The 16,631-nt window shown below is 41.7% G+C and overlaps 1 protein-coding gene and 1 long non-coding RNA gene across 2 annotated transcripts in view; one reads left to right on the forward strand and one right to left on the reverse strand.

The window, feature by feature from the left end:
• The first annotated feature begins 45 nt into the window (after positions 1–45).
• The window catches only part of pdcd11 (programmed cell death 11), a 27,779-nt gene continuing 11,193 nt past the window's right edge, over positions 46–16,631 (forward strand). The window contains exons 1-24 of the mRNA XM_079667506.1: positions 46–211; positions 357–464; positions 603–815; positions 1,408–1,532; positions 1,630–1,690; positions 2,580–2,726; positions 2,830–3,081; positions 3,784–3,909; positions 3,995–4,189; positions 4,319–4,489; positions 5,164–5,377; positions 5,461–5,613; positions 6,896–7,008; positions 7,391–7,890; positions 8,396–8,458; positions 8,717–8,813; positions 8,941–9,030; positions 9,158–9,260; positions 9,715–9,892; positions 14,294–14,350; positions 14,431–14,553; positions 14,719–14,841; positions 15,501–15,666; positions 16,408–16,554. Coding sequence (XP_079523632.1) covers positions 101–211; positions 357–464; positions 603–815; positions 1,408–1,532; positions 1,630–1,690; positions 2,580–2,726; positions 2,830–3,081; positions 3,784–3,909; positions 3,995–4,189; positions 4,319–4,489; positions 5,164–5,377; positions 5,461–5,613; positions 6,896–7,008; positions 7,391–7,890; positions 8,396–8,458; positions 8,717–8,813; positions 8,941–9,030; positions 9,158–9,260; positions 9,715–9,892; positions 14,294–14,350; positions 14,431–14,553; positions 14,719–14,841; positions 15,501–15,666; positions 16,408–16,554 — 3,636 coding nt within the window. The 5' untranslated portion in view covers positions 46–100. The remainder of the gene's footprint in view (positions 212–356; positions 465–602; positions 816–1,407; positions 1,533–1,629; positions 1,691–2,579; positions 2,727–2,829; positions 3,082–3,783; positions 3,910–3,994; positions 4,190–4,318; positions 4,490–5,163; positions 5,378–5,460; positions 5,614–6,895; positions 7,009–7,390; positions 7,891–8,395; positions 8,459–8,716; positions 8,814–8,940; positions 9,031–9,157; positions 9,261–9,714; positions 9,893–14,293; positions 14,351–14,430; positions 14,554–14,718; positions 14,842–15,500; positions 15,667–16,407; positions 16,555–16,631) is intronic.
• LOC307031044 lies at positions 9,757–14,033 on the reverse strand. Its single transcript, XR_013805857.1, has 2 exons — positions 13,555–14,033; positions 9,757–9,918 (listed from the first exon to the last, which is right to left on the reverse strand). It is a non-coding gene; the product is annotated as an uncharacterized lncRNA (long non-coding RNA).

Genomic DNA, 16,631 nt, shown 5'->3' on the forward strand with positions numbered 1-16,631 from the left:
TCATGGATTAATGTCTAAAGCGTTTGTTCTTGTCTCTCCAGAGCTGAAAGTGGGTCAGAACGTCACTTGTGGAGTGGACGAAGTAAAAAACGATGGGCGCATGATCCGCCTTTCTTTGAGCACCCCGACCCAGGCCTGTGCTGAATCCGAACAAGGCTGGAACCTCACTAACCTGCTGCCTGGACTTCTGGTCAAAGCCACCATCAAAAAGGTAGAGAAAGCTTTTATTTTGGTAATGAATACATCTTCTCTCCGAGGAAAACAGTTTCTGTGACTGATATGCTCTTACAGTCAATTTCACATCTTCAGCAGTAGCATTGCTTCATTTGTATAAAGTATTTTTGTTTGTATTGCAGGTGACCAAACATGGTCTGCTCCTGGACTTCCTGTCCTCCTTCACTGGCCAGGTGGACTTTCTCCACATGGAGCCAGAACAGACAGACAGCTACACCGAGGGCACCCAGGTAAGACTGACATTGAACATTGATCCTGTTGGCTTCTACATTATAGATATAAATAATAAACATTTGAATTATTAATGGTTTTACATCTGCTTATATTCAAGTATAAACATGGCCGCCTGTTTTGCATTAATCCACCAGGTGCGAGCCTGTGTGCTGTATGTGGATCCCTCCACCCGTCTGGTGGGCCTGAGCCTGCGCACCTTCCTCACTCAGCCCGGGTCCTCAATCAACGTCTCTCCTGCTGGAGGAGACCGCATCGGAGAGGTTGTGAAGGACTGCAAGATGACCGCCATGCACCACATGTCTGGAGCCTTGTTGGAACTGCCTGACAACACGATGGCCTTCGTACATGTGAGTCAGGGGGACGCTTTTTAAATATTTTAAGCAAATTTTAGTCTTAAGTAGAATAAATACTCTCTGTAAAAAAATTCTGACTCAGCATTGGGTTAATAACTTAAAGGCTCCATAATGTAAATAGTGAGATTATATGTATTATTATTATTATTATTATAATGGTTAAGTGGAACATAAATACTGTGAAAGTAACACATTGCTTGGTCCACAAGTAAATGAAAATGGCACATATTTAAAAACTGTCTTCAAACATACCGTTAGGAACTAGGTATAGTTGTGATGTCCCAACTACGATGTTATACATGTAGAAAGCGCAGCTACACTGTCTGCTGATGGTGCATTGATACTTGATTTGAAAGACCCTGTATCGCTGACCAATCAGAGCAGTCTAAGCATCTTCAGGTCTTAAAGAGACAGGCATTAAAACAGAGCGTTTGAGACGGATGGTGAATACATGTAGATTCCTAAAACTAATGTGTTTTTTGAAGAGTAAAGTATATAAACATGATTATAAAAAAGTTAAAATACATGTATGAATCAGAAAATAAGCATTATAAGGGTCCTTTTTTAAATGTATCCTTCATCACAGAGGAACCATGTTAAGGAGTCTAGCGAGCTGTCCAATGAAAACCGAGTGCTGGCCAGGACTGAGCACATCTGCAGGATCATGGACTTCAGCCCCATGGACCAAATTCACTTTGCTAGTCTGCGAAAGTAAGTGTTACCTCATTTGAGTGATATTGTGTAGTTGACAACAACTTCCCAACTCTTATTTGATATGTTGACTAACCTTTTTCTGTCCTGTTTTCAGGAGTGTGATTTCAAAGCATTTCTTCAGATATCATGATCTTCAGGCCGGACAGGTTGTAGAGGTGAGAACAAATTAAAACACTCGTTTTTTAAAGATTCCTGCAGGACAGGGACGATAAAATCATGCAATATGATGTATAATCTATTATAGCTAGTTTTAGTATGATATATTATAAATCCTATATTTGTGTGCACTGACAGGATGCCTAATACCACTAATGAATTTAGTCAAATCTGTGGGTTTTTAGGTATTAGGAAAGGAACACATTTTTTGACATTTGTGCATAAAACTATTTCTCTTTGCACCATAAAATAATCCAATCCAATCAGAATGTGGAATTAAATGACTTGTAATTTCAGATAGTGATGTAGTATTAGTAATTGTTTAACATTTTGAGAAATGAGTTTATTTGCCTATAGTGGTGACCAGCAGCTTTCTGTAGTACTGTCATTACTCTGAGGTTGCCTAGACAAGAGAGGAAATAATTATTCCCTGGATATTTTTTTTCTCCAGTTAAAAATAGCAAGTCAGGTGTTGAAAAAAAAAATCCTATAAGTCATTATAATGACAAACCTTCTCGTTATAATAACCCAGTTTCTATAGATAGGTTTCTCATTATTGTGCAATACGAAGTCATTTATTTTATTTTACTGGCAGAAATGGATTCCATACTAGTCTTTTCAATAAGACAATTTGTTTTTATATACAGTAGTCACATTTCTTAAATACATACTATTTTTCTATCAAATTCTTGAGGCAGAAATGATTTTGTATTTTGTGCCTGGTGTAGTTATCTGGAACATTTTAAATCAATTTAGTGAGGAAGTTTATGCTTGGTAACAATATATTTTTGAAAAATATATTTTCACTTATGAACAATTTATTCATAACTCATTCTGGACTCGCTGTGTTTATTGTCTCTCACTTTGTCCCCCGTCTCCCCCTCTCAGGGCACGGTGTCAGTCCTGCTGCCTCACGGCATGATGGTGAATGTGTCTGACCACATCAAAGGCCTGGTGCCCCGCACACACCTGTCCGACATCCTGCTGAAGAACCCAGAGAAGAAGTACATAGAGGGCATGAAGATCAAATGTCGGGTCAGTGAAGAATCCAAAAGAGAAATTCTCTAACCTACAGATTCACCTGTCATTTTGAATATTTGTTTTATTCTGCTGTGTTTGTGTGATGATGTTCCTCCAGGTGCTCTCCGTGGACGCAGAGAATAAGAAGCTGTGCCTGACCAGGAAGAAGGCCCTGGTGGAAAGTCCCCTGCCGCTGTTCCTCAGCTTCAGCGATGCACGTCCCGGCCGCGTCTCCCACGGCTACATCGTCTGCATCAAAGACTTTGGCTGCATCATGCGTTTCTACAACAACGTGAAGGGCCTGGTGCCGACCAACGAGCTCAGCTCGGAGCCCATCGTCAACCCGCAGGAGGTCTTCTACGTGGGGCAGGTGAGGAGGATTATCTCGGTCAAAATGATCCGCCAACTTTTCTCTGTCTTTTGTTCAGCATGTTGGAACCATTATGAATTATCCTCTTTTTTTGCCGGTTGCTTTTGGCATTTTGGCTTGTTGTCACGCACATAGCGGTACAGACCATAACGTCACAGCCACACAAACAGGAAGTGAATACAAATTTAGAGCCCATCAAAACAATTTTTATTTTAGTTAGCGTTTGATTTAGTATAGATTTTCTTTTTCACCACCAGATGGAATCCTTAAATCTTCATTATATTGGCCCAGGCTCACGGGATACATATTTGATATAAATGATATTAGGTTTATAAATGCCAGAGTGGGATATACTGCACATTATTTTCAGTTTGATTTTATTTGTCAAGTAAGTTGAAACATTTAATTAGAAGATCTGTTTAGTTTAGAAAGATGTCTGTAACTGAATACAGTTTGAGATTTTCATTTAAACATTTTTAAAGTCAATGTTTGTGAACATACTGTTAAATCTCCAATTTAAATGAGAAAAATGTGGGCTGGCAGTTGTAGTTCTTAGAAAAAATAAGAGAGTCGGAATCTGTAGGTCAGACTTAAAAAATAAATGAAATTGGCCACATTTTCAAAATCAATGCATCTAAGTGTTAACCAACCTTTGGCTGTCAATTACTCATTTCCTTTTTTTGTTTCCCATTGATTTCCCAGGTGTTAAAGGCTAAAGTTCTCAATTGTGACCCCGCTAAGGAGAAGATGGCGCTGTCCTTTAAGGCGGCAGTGGAGGGAGACAAAGAGGAAGCCCCCCAGCCCCAGTTTGACTGTGAGGTGGGGACGGTGAGTCCAAGACCTTGTCTCTCTGGGTTTTTAAAATCTTATCTTATCAAATGTTGTCCTCAACCTGTGTACTTGTATGATGTAGAAACTGGAGGCCAAGGTGCTGAAAAAGTTAGTCAACGGTCTGGAGGTCGCCATCCTCCCTGACGAAAACCGTGCCATGCTACCCACAATGCACCTTTCCGATCACATGTCCAACTGCCCTCTGCTGTGGGAGAGCCTGCAGGAGGGAGACAACATCTCAAACATCGTCTGCTCCAGCAAGACCAAAGAGCATGTTGTATCCTTTCTGTCAAAACATCACAAAGTAGAGTTTGTGTGATTGGTTCTGTACAGTGTGAAAGGTGTTGCTACCCTTTGGTAAGAAAGGAACATCTTCCCAGTTTTCCTGAGCTGCTCCTCTTTAAAGATCGTCAGCAAGAAGCCAACAGTGCGATGGTCTCTGGAGGAAGGCGTGGTGGCCAAGGACTTCTCTGAGATCACAGTAGGAATGCAGCTGGTCGGTTGGATCAAGAACATCATGTCGTACGGCGTCTTCGTGGAGTTCCCTTACGGCCTCTTTGGGCTCGCACCCAAGTCGGTGAGTAAAGGGTTTCTAGACGGAAAAATGCTTTTACTGTCTTTCCAACTATCTCATGTTAAGCCCAGAGTAGATTTAAAAAAAAAAAAAAAAAAAAAAAGAGAGAGAGATCACAAAAAACAGTAAGAGAGGGGTTTAATATTCACAGAACAATCTCAAATGTGCAGGTTTAAAGAAGTACATTTGCGAGAATAAAGGTCGAACATTACAAGAAAAATACAGAATATTCCTATGTAATAAAGTAATTTGTGTGAAAAATCAGAACAGAAATTGGATAAATGTATGCTTTTTTTACATCACTTAATTACATTTTTTATTTGCAATGGTTAGATAAACGTCTTTGCTTTGCCGCTTATTATTCCTGCGATGGATTATACTCTGATTATACTTTGCAATCAGATTTACTGTCAAGCAATGAGAACAAATTTGATATTACATTTAATCTCAGAGAATAGTATTTTTTTTCTTGCAAATGATTGACTTTATTCTCTCAAAGAAGTCATTATCTTGTAGATTTACCACTTAAGTCCTGGGGAATATCAAAGTTATTTAATGTTAAGTAACCCATGAATCTCGGATATTCAGTTCGATACGCCTTTCCCTAGGTCAATCATTTATTTCGTCATATTTCCCCACTGAAATACTTTTATTTATTTATTTATTCTTTCTTTCAGGCCATGACCAACAAGTTCCTCAGCGATACGGTGTCTGCCTTCCAGCTGGGCCAGACGGTCCTCGCCAAAGTGACCAACCTGGATGAGGAGAAACGGCGCTTCCTGGTCACGCTGAAGATGTCAGAGGTCATCTCTCCGGACGGCGATGCAGAGACCAGACTCTTCAACGGCGTGCAGGAGAGAAAAGCTGTGTCTGGAAGGTTGGCTAGCAGAGGTAAGAATTCATCCCTTTTTTAATTTGTAATTGAAAGTTTGTCTACTGCGTCCAACCTCTTGTGGTGTCCGTTTCCCTCTCAGAGAACAGTGATCTCCACCAGCAGCTGTCTGCTCTGGCTGTGGGGGAGAAGCTGAAGCTGACTGTAGATACTAGCTCCAAGGAAAGCGGCGCCACATTTAAGTCTGATGATTTGACCCGTGCCACCATACTGGCCACCAAGCACCATGTCATGGGTATGTGTTTCACCAGGAACTATTTGAAATGTTTGAATATTTAACTCCTCTGTCACGATTCTTTGGCATCACATATCGTTCTTTAAGTGTCCTGACATGCAGAATAGAAAAAGACTGTTATTAAGTTTTTTTTAAGTTAGGATTGCATCAAACTAAATGATGTGTTAAAAGACACCACTGCATTATTGAACCTACATTTTTATTCTTATAAAATTAAAGTATTTTAGGTTGACTTTACACTGTTTATAGAGAGAGCAAGAGATGACAGGAAAATAGGAAATACATGATCATTGTCTTAAAAGAAGCCACTTTCATAAAGTTGGAGGGCTTGCAAGAGGCAAATGAAAACCTAAATGGACAGCATTAATACAGCCAAGGCTATCTGGTGTGGGTTCAATACAAAAAAACACTCATAATTCAAATGCATTTTTCATTGGTCTTGTCTTGCTCAGGTATTTTTTCAGAGCTGCAGAGTTTCCCCTTGTGGCCCTCACTCCCTATGAGTTAAACTAATTCACATATGTGACCTGCTCTATCGAAATCAGTCGCATTGACCCGAAGACACATTTTGAGTTGTATACACTGCTGGAAAGAGGAGATTCCTAGCTTTCTAATGATATCAGGATTGTTTTTGTACTCCAAATATTAAGCGAAATATGTCACATTATATAATGACTGTCACCGAGTCATCATTTTGAGAAAAAGGCCTTCAAATTTTTTCTCTTCTCTGGAATCCATCGATCTGATCGGAGGGAAGATATTTTCGTTTGGATTACTGGTCTGGGGGGGGGGGGGGATGCCGTTACAAGCTTCAAAGTTCTATTTATCATCTGAATTTGCCGAAACAAGTTTAATATTCTGAAAGGCAAGACCTTGTTTAATTGAAATCAGATGAAAACAAGCTGTAACGGACCCTGCCGTGTTATTTATGATTACTCTACGCTTACATTCATAATGTCAGCCGGAGGGAGGGGGGGCGGCTCTGCGGAAGAGCAGATTGCCTGTCATCTTCCCTTTACAAGCTTAAAGAATGTATTTATCGTGTGAGTTTGGAAATAAAAGTTTCATATTCTGAAAGCCAAGACTTTGTTCGTTTAAAATCAAACAAAACACCCGAACCCCGAAAAATGTTTACGCAAATCCACGTTTATTTTTAAATGAGCCGTTGCGACTTCCGTTTGATTTCGATAGAGCGGGTCACATATAGCATTGATACTTTTAGAAGATTGTTGATTTATTTATTTTGGCCAAAATCTGTAAATGTAACAAGATCATGTTTCAGGTGCTAATCTGAGCCCAGGACAGAAAGCCACTGCGGTGGTCCTCCATGTTGACATCCTGTCCGGACAGGTCCATGTGTCTGTCCTCCCCAAGCTGGTGGCAAAGAAGAAATCTGTGAGTATTACTTTTGTTGTTTTAGAACTAAAGCATATTAGTTAGTTATTATTATTTGATTTTAAAAAAACTGATAATTTAAGATAAACTGTTACAATTTAATATAAAAAAACTTGATTACTGGGATCATGTAAGTCATACATTTGCCTAAAACAGATGAATTTGTGACTTGTATCTAAAGAAATTATTATTATTATTTATTCGTATTAAAATGAAACTAACACATGACTTTACTTTGGATATTTTGATTAAATCCAAATTTCCCAACACTGCTTTCTTTGGAGCAGCCTGATCAATCTTTGTCTATGGTCTTTGTAGATGTCAGAACATAACCATTTCCTGTAGTTTTTGACTTTGTGTATTTGTATGCGTGTTTCCATAGTTAACTGAAGGAACAAAGTACACGGTGATGGTGCAGCACGTGGACAAAGACTTCGCCGTCATCTCCCTGGAGGACACGGCCCAGCTGACGGTGATCCAGACCAGCAGGCACCTGAATGAGGTCTTCCTGACTGACTCGGAGAGGCTGAAAGCAGGCATGTGTCTGGCAGCTGAGGTGATAGAAGCCAGCTGTGAGGCGCTGCAGGGTCTCCCCCTGGTGTCCTGGGCGCGCAGCGCACCCAACCGGCAGCGCACCGTCTCAGAAAACCTGACGAGCACCAAGGGCCATCGCTTCGGGGACATCGTGCGGGGCAAAGTGAAGAAGGTGAAGCCCACCTCCATCATGGTCACATTGGAGGACGGGAGCACGGGCAGCGTGCACGTGTCCGAGGTGGGGGAGGTCGCAGATGTGCGTGAGGGGTCCTTCCCCACATCCTCCGTTAAAGTCGGCAGCGAGGTCACCGGCAGGGTCATCGGAGGACGGGAAGCCTCCAGTCAGAGGTACACACTGCCGAAGGGTTCACTTTACATACATTTATTATGACACCGGGCTGTGGAGTACATAGATATTATATCAATGTTGTGATATGATCCTTTATATTGTCTTTCTCTTCTGATATTCTAATATAAAATAAGTGTATTTTCCTAGTTTTAAAGGCTGCATGACAGTTAAGCAATGATTTTCCTAAATGTCCTAGTTGTCAGTATTTGCCTTTACTAGGGCTTCACAATTAAACATTTAAAAACACTTGAATTGACATTATTTTGACTGATATTGCAATAGTAATATTCACAGAATCAAAGGGAAGGATAACTTTTTGAATTGCTATTTACATTATCCCATTGAAAAAATAAAAGTTATGTGTTTATTCTATTCTTTTTATGTGACGGTCTGTAGCAAACAAAATGATTTTATTTAGTCAGTAGAATTCCATTTATAGTTGTAGCGCCATGACCATGATGTGTTATTTAAACTGTATTGAACTCACCTTTTCTGTTTCTTCAGATTCTTGCCCTTCTCCCATCCCAAGTTTACATTCACCATCCCTGAGCTCACTCTCATACCCAGGTAATCATACTGCACTATTACCTGAATATCATTTATTCCCAAAGTAGTAAATGAACAGTATTCTCAATTTAAAACCAGTCGTTGTGATGTGTATATCTGTTTCCTTCTGTTTTAATCAAATATTATACAGATCATAAAATGCTCATTACAGAAATAGAACCCTGTGGTGTTTGGATGTGTCAGCGTTTGTATTCTTTATCTTTTACTCTCTTTTTTTTTATTCGTCAGTTTCTTATTTGTGCTTTTTCTTTTTTACAGCAAACTGGATGAGACCGCAGATTTCAAAGCAGTTCCAACAAAAGAAAAACTAAACGGCTATAAGGTCGGGGAACAAATTCAATGCTTTGTGTCAAAGGTAAGTCTGGAAAATCATAACGTCTTGCTTTTCTTTCTTTCTTGCAGTTCTTCATTCATCATAAATGATTTGAAAAGAGAAACAACTGCTCTCCTGATCTGCAGTGTATTAATGTTTTTGTCCCCAGTTTGTTCCAGAGAGGAAGACTCTGGAGGTCACCACTGATCCTTCTGTTACCGGGACAGTTGAACTGCTGGCCATGATCACCAATCCAACAGTATGTTTTTCCTATCAATTGGTCCATGTCCGATTTATTTGTACTATTATTATAACAGCTTAGGAGAAAATGAGAATAAATAAAACATCATTTGTAACTGCTGTGATTTGTTTAAACTTATTTTCAGGACGCCAGCCACCCAGAAAAACTCTACAAGCTGGGTCAAGCTGTGAACGCCAAAGTGGTGGAAGTGAGCTCCAAACCTCAACGCTTAATGCTGTCACTCACGGGTAGGAGAAGCTCATTATCATTATGTTCCTATTGCATTAAATCACATGCTATTTACTTACCTGACTTGCATACACTTTAATATGCCTGCGGGAGCCATTTGGAGTTGAGGTATTTTGACCAAGGACTTATCAACAAGCTGAATGCAGGGGCTGGGGCTCAAAGTGCTGACCCTATGATCTGTAGATTAGTCATCTGAATCTCTCAGATGTTTATTCAAATCAAGAGACGACAATTAATTAGATTCTGTGGCTCTGGAGATGCAGCGGTCGTCCATGTCAAATTATCCCTTGGACAACATGCTTAACCCCAAATGACTCCGGATGCAACAGTGTATGAAAGTTAGTTTACCTTGTACAGCAGCCTCTGCCTCAGTTTGACTGTGTATGAATGTTGAATTGTATGTGAACACAGACTGGAAAAGCGCTTCTAATTGCTTTCCGTTTACCATTCCAGGTGTCCACAAGCTGGAGAAACACAGTGTTGCTATGGGGATGGTGACCAACATCCTTCCGACCGTCGGCCTCCTGGTCAAACTGCCGTTCGGCGGCAAGGGGGCCGTGGCTGTCACCGACCTGGCCGACGCCTACAGGCCGAACCCTCTGGACGGATTCAGCAAGGACCAGCTGCTCAGGTCAGTGGAGGCAGCCGAGGAAGAGCCTGTTGAATATTTGTTCCAAAAAATGTTTAACATGCATAGAAAATATATATGAAACACTAGTGATAAATACATTAATTATAGAACAACAATGTTAATGAACATTTTTTTTTTCATCAAATAATATTGCGTCCCCACTCCAGAAGTCCTGAAAAAAAATCACACTTATCATTTTAATATGTTTTACTGATATTGTCAGTCATTCTCATTCATTCTCATCGTGTCCAAATTGACAATATCAGTCTATAAAATAGCAATTTTATATTTTTTCTAAATCTTATAGGCCTTTTACATAGACATGGTAAAATTGTATATATACTATTGTATTAGTGGACCTGTACTGTGGCGCAAAACCAAATCAATCTATGAAATGTAGATTTCTATCAACAGGTTTTTATGTGAATCACTCCCTATGCACTTTTAAGTCTTGTTCTGTTGTTTTGCAGCTTTGTTAATTGCTGGGTTTAGTTTTTCTCCCGATTTATCTTTTTATTGTTGGTGCCTTTCGTGGTATATTGCATGTAAACATTGTTTTCAAAAGTGATTATTAATATTTGTTTGTATTTTCTTCATGTGTCTGTGTAACCCTAAAGGAAACAACGTTAAGTTTAATTTAGCCTAATCAAAATGAACTATTAGAATCTTTACTGCCAAAATCGACAGCAAAAAACTCTTGTTTACATAAATGCCACGTAAATCCAGTGCGCAACAGCGCATTGCGCAACACTTTATTCGCTGTCCTCCACGATAACGTCCACCTTTCCATATTTTTGGTTTGAACACCAACGCATCGACATGTGAGGGAAGGAGGCTTGACCGCTTTCGGGTGACAGTGTTGCCTGCCAGGGAAAAAACCCTCTCACTCGGGGTGCTTGTGGCTGGAATAGCCAGGTAGCTCCTCGAAAGCGGGGAAAGCGGTGCACGTTTTCTGCCCACCACTCCAGTGGATTATCCATTGTGGGGATATGCGGTGTCCGCTGCCAGTAATCCCGTAGCTCATCATCCGCATCACTGTTGACCCGTGTTTTCTTGCTGTTCGTTTGCCTCTGTTCAGTGCTGACGCCGGTCCGTTGCTCACGGGTGCTAGCATTACTGCTAGTGCTAGCTGTCGGCAGCGGGTGTCTCATCTTCAGATGGTTGCTCATAGCAGATGCATTTGTATTGTACTTCAGTACAGCTGTACACAACTGATACTTCACTGTGGAGTTGGTTACATCTTCGTTGAAGTACTGCCATACATAAGAATGTCGGACTTGTTTTGGAGCATTTTGCAGCACCTCGTTTACCTCCATTTTTTTCACGACTAGTTGACTAGGGCCTACAGCGCCGACTAGTGGTAAAGGTAGTCGACTAGTCGATTAGTTGGTGAAACCCCTAGAACACACATGCAGAGGTGAACACAAGACAACATTAGCACGACCAGTAATCCTACAAGCTGTCATCACTACCCTCCTTACTGTTCTCCTGACTGTTCTCCTGACTGTTCTCCTCACTGTTCTCCTCACTGTTCTCCTCACTGTTCTCCTGACTGTTCTCCTCACTGTTCTCCTGACTGTTCTCCTCACTGTTCTCCTGACTGTTCTCCTGACTGTTCTCCTCACTGTTCTCCTGACTGTTCTCCTGACTGTTCTCCTCACTGTTCTCCTGACTGTTCTCCTCACTGTTCTCCTGACTGTTCTCCTGACTGTTCTCCTGACTGTTCTCCTGACTGTTCTCCTCACTGTTCTCCTCACTGTTCTCCTGACTGTTCTCCTCACTGTTCTCCTGACTGTTCTCCTCACTGTTCTCCTCTCTGTTCTCCTGACTGTTCTCCTCACTGTTCTCCTCACTGTTCTCCTGACTGTTCTCCTCACTGTTCTCCTCACTGTTCTCCTGACTGTTCTCCTCACTGTTCTCCTGACTGTTCTCCTGACTGTTCTCCTGACTGTTCTCCTCACTGTTCTCCTCACTGTTCTCCTGACTGTTCTCCTCACTGTTCTCCTCACTGTTCTCCTGACTGTTCTCCTGACTGTTCTCCTGACTGTTCTCCTGACTGTTCTCCTCACGTTTCTCCTGACTGTTCTCCTCTCTGTTCTCCTGACTGTTCTCCTCTCTGTTCTCCTGACTGTTCTCCTCTCTGTTCTCCTGACTGTTCTCCTCACTTTTCTCCTGACTTCTCCTCACTCTTCTCCTGACTGTTCTCCTGACTGTTCTCCTCTCTGTTCTCCTGACTGTTCTCCTGACTGTTCTCCTGACTGTTCTCCTGACTGTTCTCCTCACAGTTCTCACTGTTCTCCTGACTGTTCTCCTCACTGTTCTCCTGACTGTTCTCCTCAATGTTCTCCTGACTTCTCCTCACTCTTCTCCTGACTGTTCTCCTCTCTGTTCTCCTGACTGTTCTCCTCTCTGTTCTCCTGACTGTTCTCCTGACTGTTCTCCTGACTGTTCTCACTCTTCTCCTCACTCTTCTCCTCACTGTTCTCCTCTCTGTTCTCCTCACTGTTCTCCTGACTGTTCTCCTGACTGTTCTCTTGACTGTTCTCCTCACCGTTCTCCTCACTGTTCTCCTCACTGTTCTCCTGACTGTTCTCCTGACTGTTCTCCTGACTGTTCTCCTGACTGTTCTCCTCACGGTTCTCCTCACGGTTCTCCTGACTGTTCTCCTGACTGTTCTCCTGACTGTTCTCCTGACTGTTCTCCTGACTGTTCTCCTGACTATTCTCCTGACTGTTCTCCTGACTGTTCTCCTCACTGTTCTCCTCACTGTTCTCCTGACTGTTCTCCTCACAGTTCTCCTGACTGTTCTCCTCACGGTTCTCCTGACTGTTCTCCTCACTGTTCTCCTGACTGTTCTCCTGACTGTTCTCCTGACTGTTCTCCTGACTGTTCTCCTCACTGTTCTCCTCACTGTTCTCCTGACTGTTCTCCTGACTGTTCTCCTGACTGTTCTCCTCACGGTTCTCCTGACGGTTCTCCTGACGTTTCTCCTGACGGTTCTCCTGACGGTTCTCCTCACTGTTCTCCTCACTGTTCTCCGCACTGTTCTCCTGACTGTTCTCCTCACAGTTCTCCTGACTGTTCTCCTCACGGTTCTCCTGACTGTTCTCCTCACTGTTCTCCTGACTGTTCTCCTCTCTGTTCTCCTGACTTCTCCTCACTCTTCTCCTGACTGTTCTCCTGACTGTTCTCCTCACTATCTTCCTCTCTGTCAGACATGGTAGCTGTGGATGTAGGCCTCCTACTTTCTCTCTGGTTGAGTCTGCGATTAGCTGCTTGCATCCACAAGTCAACAGCTGGTTTTGGGTCGAAAGTCTCTGTCATCTTAGACAAGTGGATGTAATCAAATAATTATATGAACATAACCAATAACCTACCATAGCCAATAACAAATGAATGTAACTTATTTTATTTGTGTTGTTCATTCATATCTTATTTTACCTTAATATTTATTTATTTATGTTTTTTTTTTTTTGTATCTCTCCAGTTTAAAAGGATATCTTTGGTTACGGTCCTATAGTATACATTGGAATGATTTCCAACCTGTTTATCCCAATAATTATAAAGGAGTGCCTTGGAAATATGTGTTTTACATAAATTGTAACCAATCCGTTTGAACTTTGACTAAAGTTAACTATCTAAACACTCAAAGAGTCCTTTACCTCACTGAGCTGTAGTTATCAGCCTCTCAGTCTGACTGGAGAGGACTCTCCCTCCACATTATTGTAGACACATCTTCTTCTTATATCCGTTAAAGCAGCTAGCACCAGATTCTAATAACAACAGCGCTGGTACCGGGCGGTGTGCCCTTCTCTCTCTCCCTCGCTCACTCGCACTTTGGCTGTGAGCTGCGGGCGCCAGATAAGCCAACATCCCCCATTTTCATCACTTACAGCGCCCATTGTACAGGGCAAATGAAACGTGTAACCGGGGTGAAAAGGGTGTTACATTTACTTAATTATGAATATTGTTACATCAAGGCCGAAAATTAGGATAAGCACCAACGGTCAAAAATGTTTTTTTCCCTCCCAGAACTACCAGCGCAGCGCCTCCCCAGATCTGGCGCCCTAGGCAAACATCTAGCCAGTGCTACAGGCCGGCCCTGAGTTCATATGCCACTCGCAAATAAATAAATAAATCAAGCAAGCAAGCGTTCTCTCTCTCTCTCTCTCTCTCTCTCTCTCTCTCTCTCTCTCTCTCTCTCTCTCTCTCTCTCTCTCTCTCTCTCTCTCTCTCTCTCTCTCTCTCTCTCTCTCTCTCTCTCTCTCTCTCTCTCTCTCTCTCTCTCTCGCGCACATGCGCACCAGTTATGTTCAACCCTGCTTATAGTAATACATGTAAAGGCAATGTAAACTACCAGCATCCCCAATGTATCTTTATTTATCTTTCTTTTTGCCTCAGATGTTTCCTTCTCGGGGAAGAAAATGGAAAGTGGCAGTTGTCTTTACGTCCATCGAGGTATGAGCACCTTTGGTTGGAGTGTCTAATAAGTTGCATCATATCACAGCATTTGTTTAACTGTAACTCTGCTCTTCCAGACTCAAACAGAAGCAGACCAAGCCGGCGAAGGACCCGGAGGTATTATCTTTAGACAAACTGACGGCAGGCCAGATCATCAGGGGCTACGTCAAGTCTGTGGGAGAGCAGGGGGTCTTCATCAGGTAAATGGGGAATTCATGCAGCACTGAGCCTGATCTGCGTCAGACTCGACAGACGTTTCTTATAGATTGCGTGGTGACAACATTATCCAAATGTCTCTGGGAAATGTCGTTTCAATAGTTGTTTCAGTATTTAGCATCATCTTCTTCTACATGTTTGTCATCCAGGTTGTCAGCGAGCATCACAGGAAGAGCACAACTTCAACAGTCCACCAAATACTTTGTCAACCACCACAAGGTCCTCTCTGATCACCTGACCCCCAACAGCCTGCTCACCATCAAGGTCATCAGGTAGGAAGGAACAGATTATCTAAAGATGTGATTTCATGAACTGGGCAATGTTTTGCTTTTGGACTCACCATCGTTCAGTGTCAGTTAGGCGACCCTGTGCCGGTCAAACCTATGTGCCACACTATGGTTCATGTCACACCACTCGCACGGGAACAAACAGCGACAAACACATACAGTTTTCTGGCTAGATTATATAACATTTCAGACAAAAGAAAAACATATTCAAACATATTATATTGACATTAATCCAATACACCTTTTTGTAAAAAGATACTGATTCTTAAATAGTTTGGAGAAAAATACATAGAGAATAGGCCAATTAGCCCTTTTTAAAAGGGCTAATTGCACAGTTTATAATTGTTTGTGATTTTTGTAATTGATGCCCATACAATTGCATTTTCTATTAAAGAAAAGTTACAAAAGTGCAATCTGCATTTCCATAGATTTCCATTCTGTTATTGGATATAACTCGAGAAAGAAATAAGTCATCATACTTGACGCTAGACAGTGGTTTGGACAAACAGGAAGACAGTGGCGCTGTAGTGCTGATCGGGTGTCTTTCCTTGTCTATCCCCTTGCAGCTTCAGGTATCGGCTAATTATAGAATCACTGCTGTCATCGTTTTTCATCCTGGGCTCTTTTTCTATTCTTGTCCTCAGCATTGACACAAAGGAGGAGCTGGTCCACCTCTCTCTGCTCCCAGAGGACACTGGGAAGCCAGACGTCCTCCCAGAGTCCCTCGGCCTGCCGCTGCGTCTGCTCGGAGAGGAGAAGAAGGAGCACGACTCGAACAGGAGGAAACGTGCAGCATCTGAGAGCGAAAAGGTAACCAACGGCCTCGGAATCCTCTCACTTAAGTGTCTTCCTTCTTTCCTTCCTTCCTTCCTTCCTTCCTGCTGTTTACATTAAATAGTAAACACACTTTAGAGGACTTACTTCTCAGCTGCTGGAGGTTAACTGCCCTCTGTAATGAAAAAAACACTTATACGTTATGACCTGCTCATTATCATTTTGGCCGGAAGTAATACAAGCTGCACTGATCTCAGCCTCAAGTCAAAACTCTCTCAATACTCAGCAGCTTGAAAGAAACAAAGAAATGGTTGACCAATCCCAAAAGAGCTGGCCAGCTAACCAATCAGTGCAGACTGTATGTGAGAAATAAAGAGCCTTTTGAACATTAAAACATGGTAACATGTCACAGTAATGGCAGAAATACTAATATGAACCTGAAAATGAGCAAAATATGGCCCTTTTTTAAAGGCATTTGGACTCTGAGGAGACATGTGTGAATTGGGCCTATTTATAGGAAAACAACTTAGTGATTTTGTACATCAGGAACCAAAATGTACTAGACGGATGAATGATAAAGCCATTTTCTTTACTGAACTTGATACAATGCAAGCAATGTGGTTTCCTGACAAAAAACATGTTTTCTTTGATAATAAATATAACATTCTTTCTCAAATGTATACGTTTTAAGTTTTTTCTGAGAATATTTACCCTGGTTATTTTCTTACATTATATTTAATCTTAATGTGTGTATTGACTTTGGTTTTTATCTCCCAGACACCAGAAGAATCCACCGTCTCAAAAAAGAAGAAGAAGAAGAAGAAGACAAAGCAATCAAAGAGTGATGAGAACGACAGCGGAGTGGAGGTGTACTTCAGAGAAGAGGAGGATAAGGAAGAAGTAACCAAATCTGTTTCTGTGAAAGTAAGTGAATACAATGCAGCGCAGTATTCAATACAGTAATATCATCATCCAGAAAAATGTAATACATGTCCCTCCTC

This window comes from Notothenia rossii (genome assembly GCF_949606895.1).
Source record: "Notothenia rossii genome assembly, chromosome: 1".
Lineage (NCBI taxonomy): Eukaryota > Metazoa > Chordata > Actinopteri > Perciformes > Nototheniidae > Notothenia > Notothenia rossii.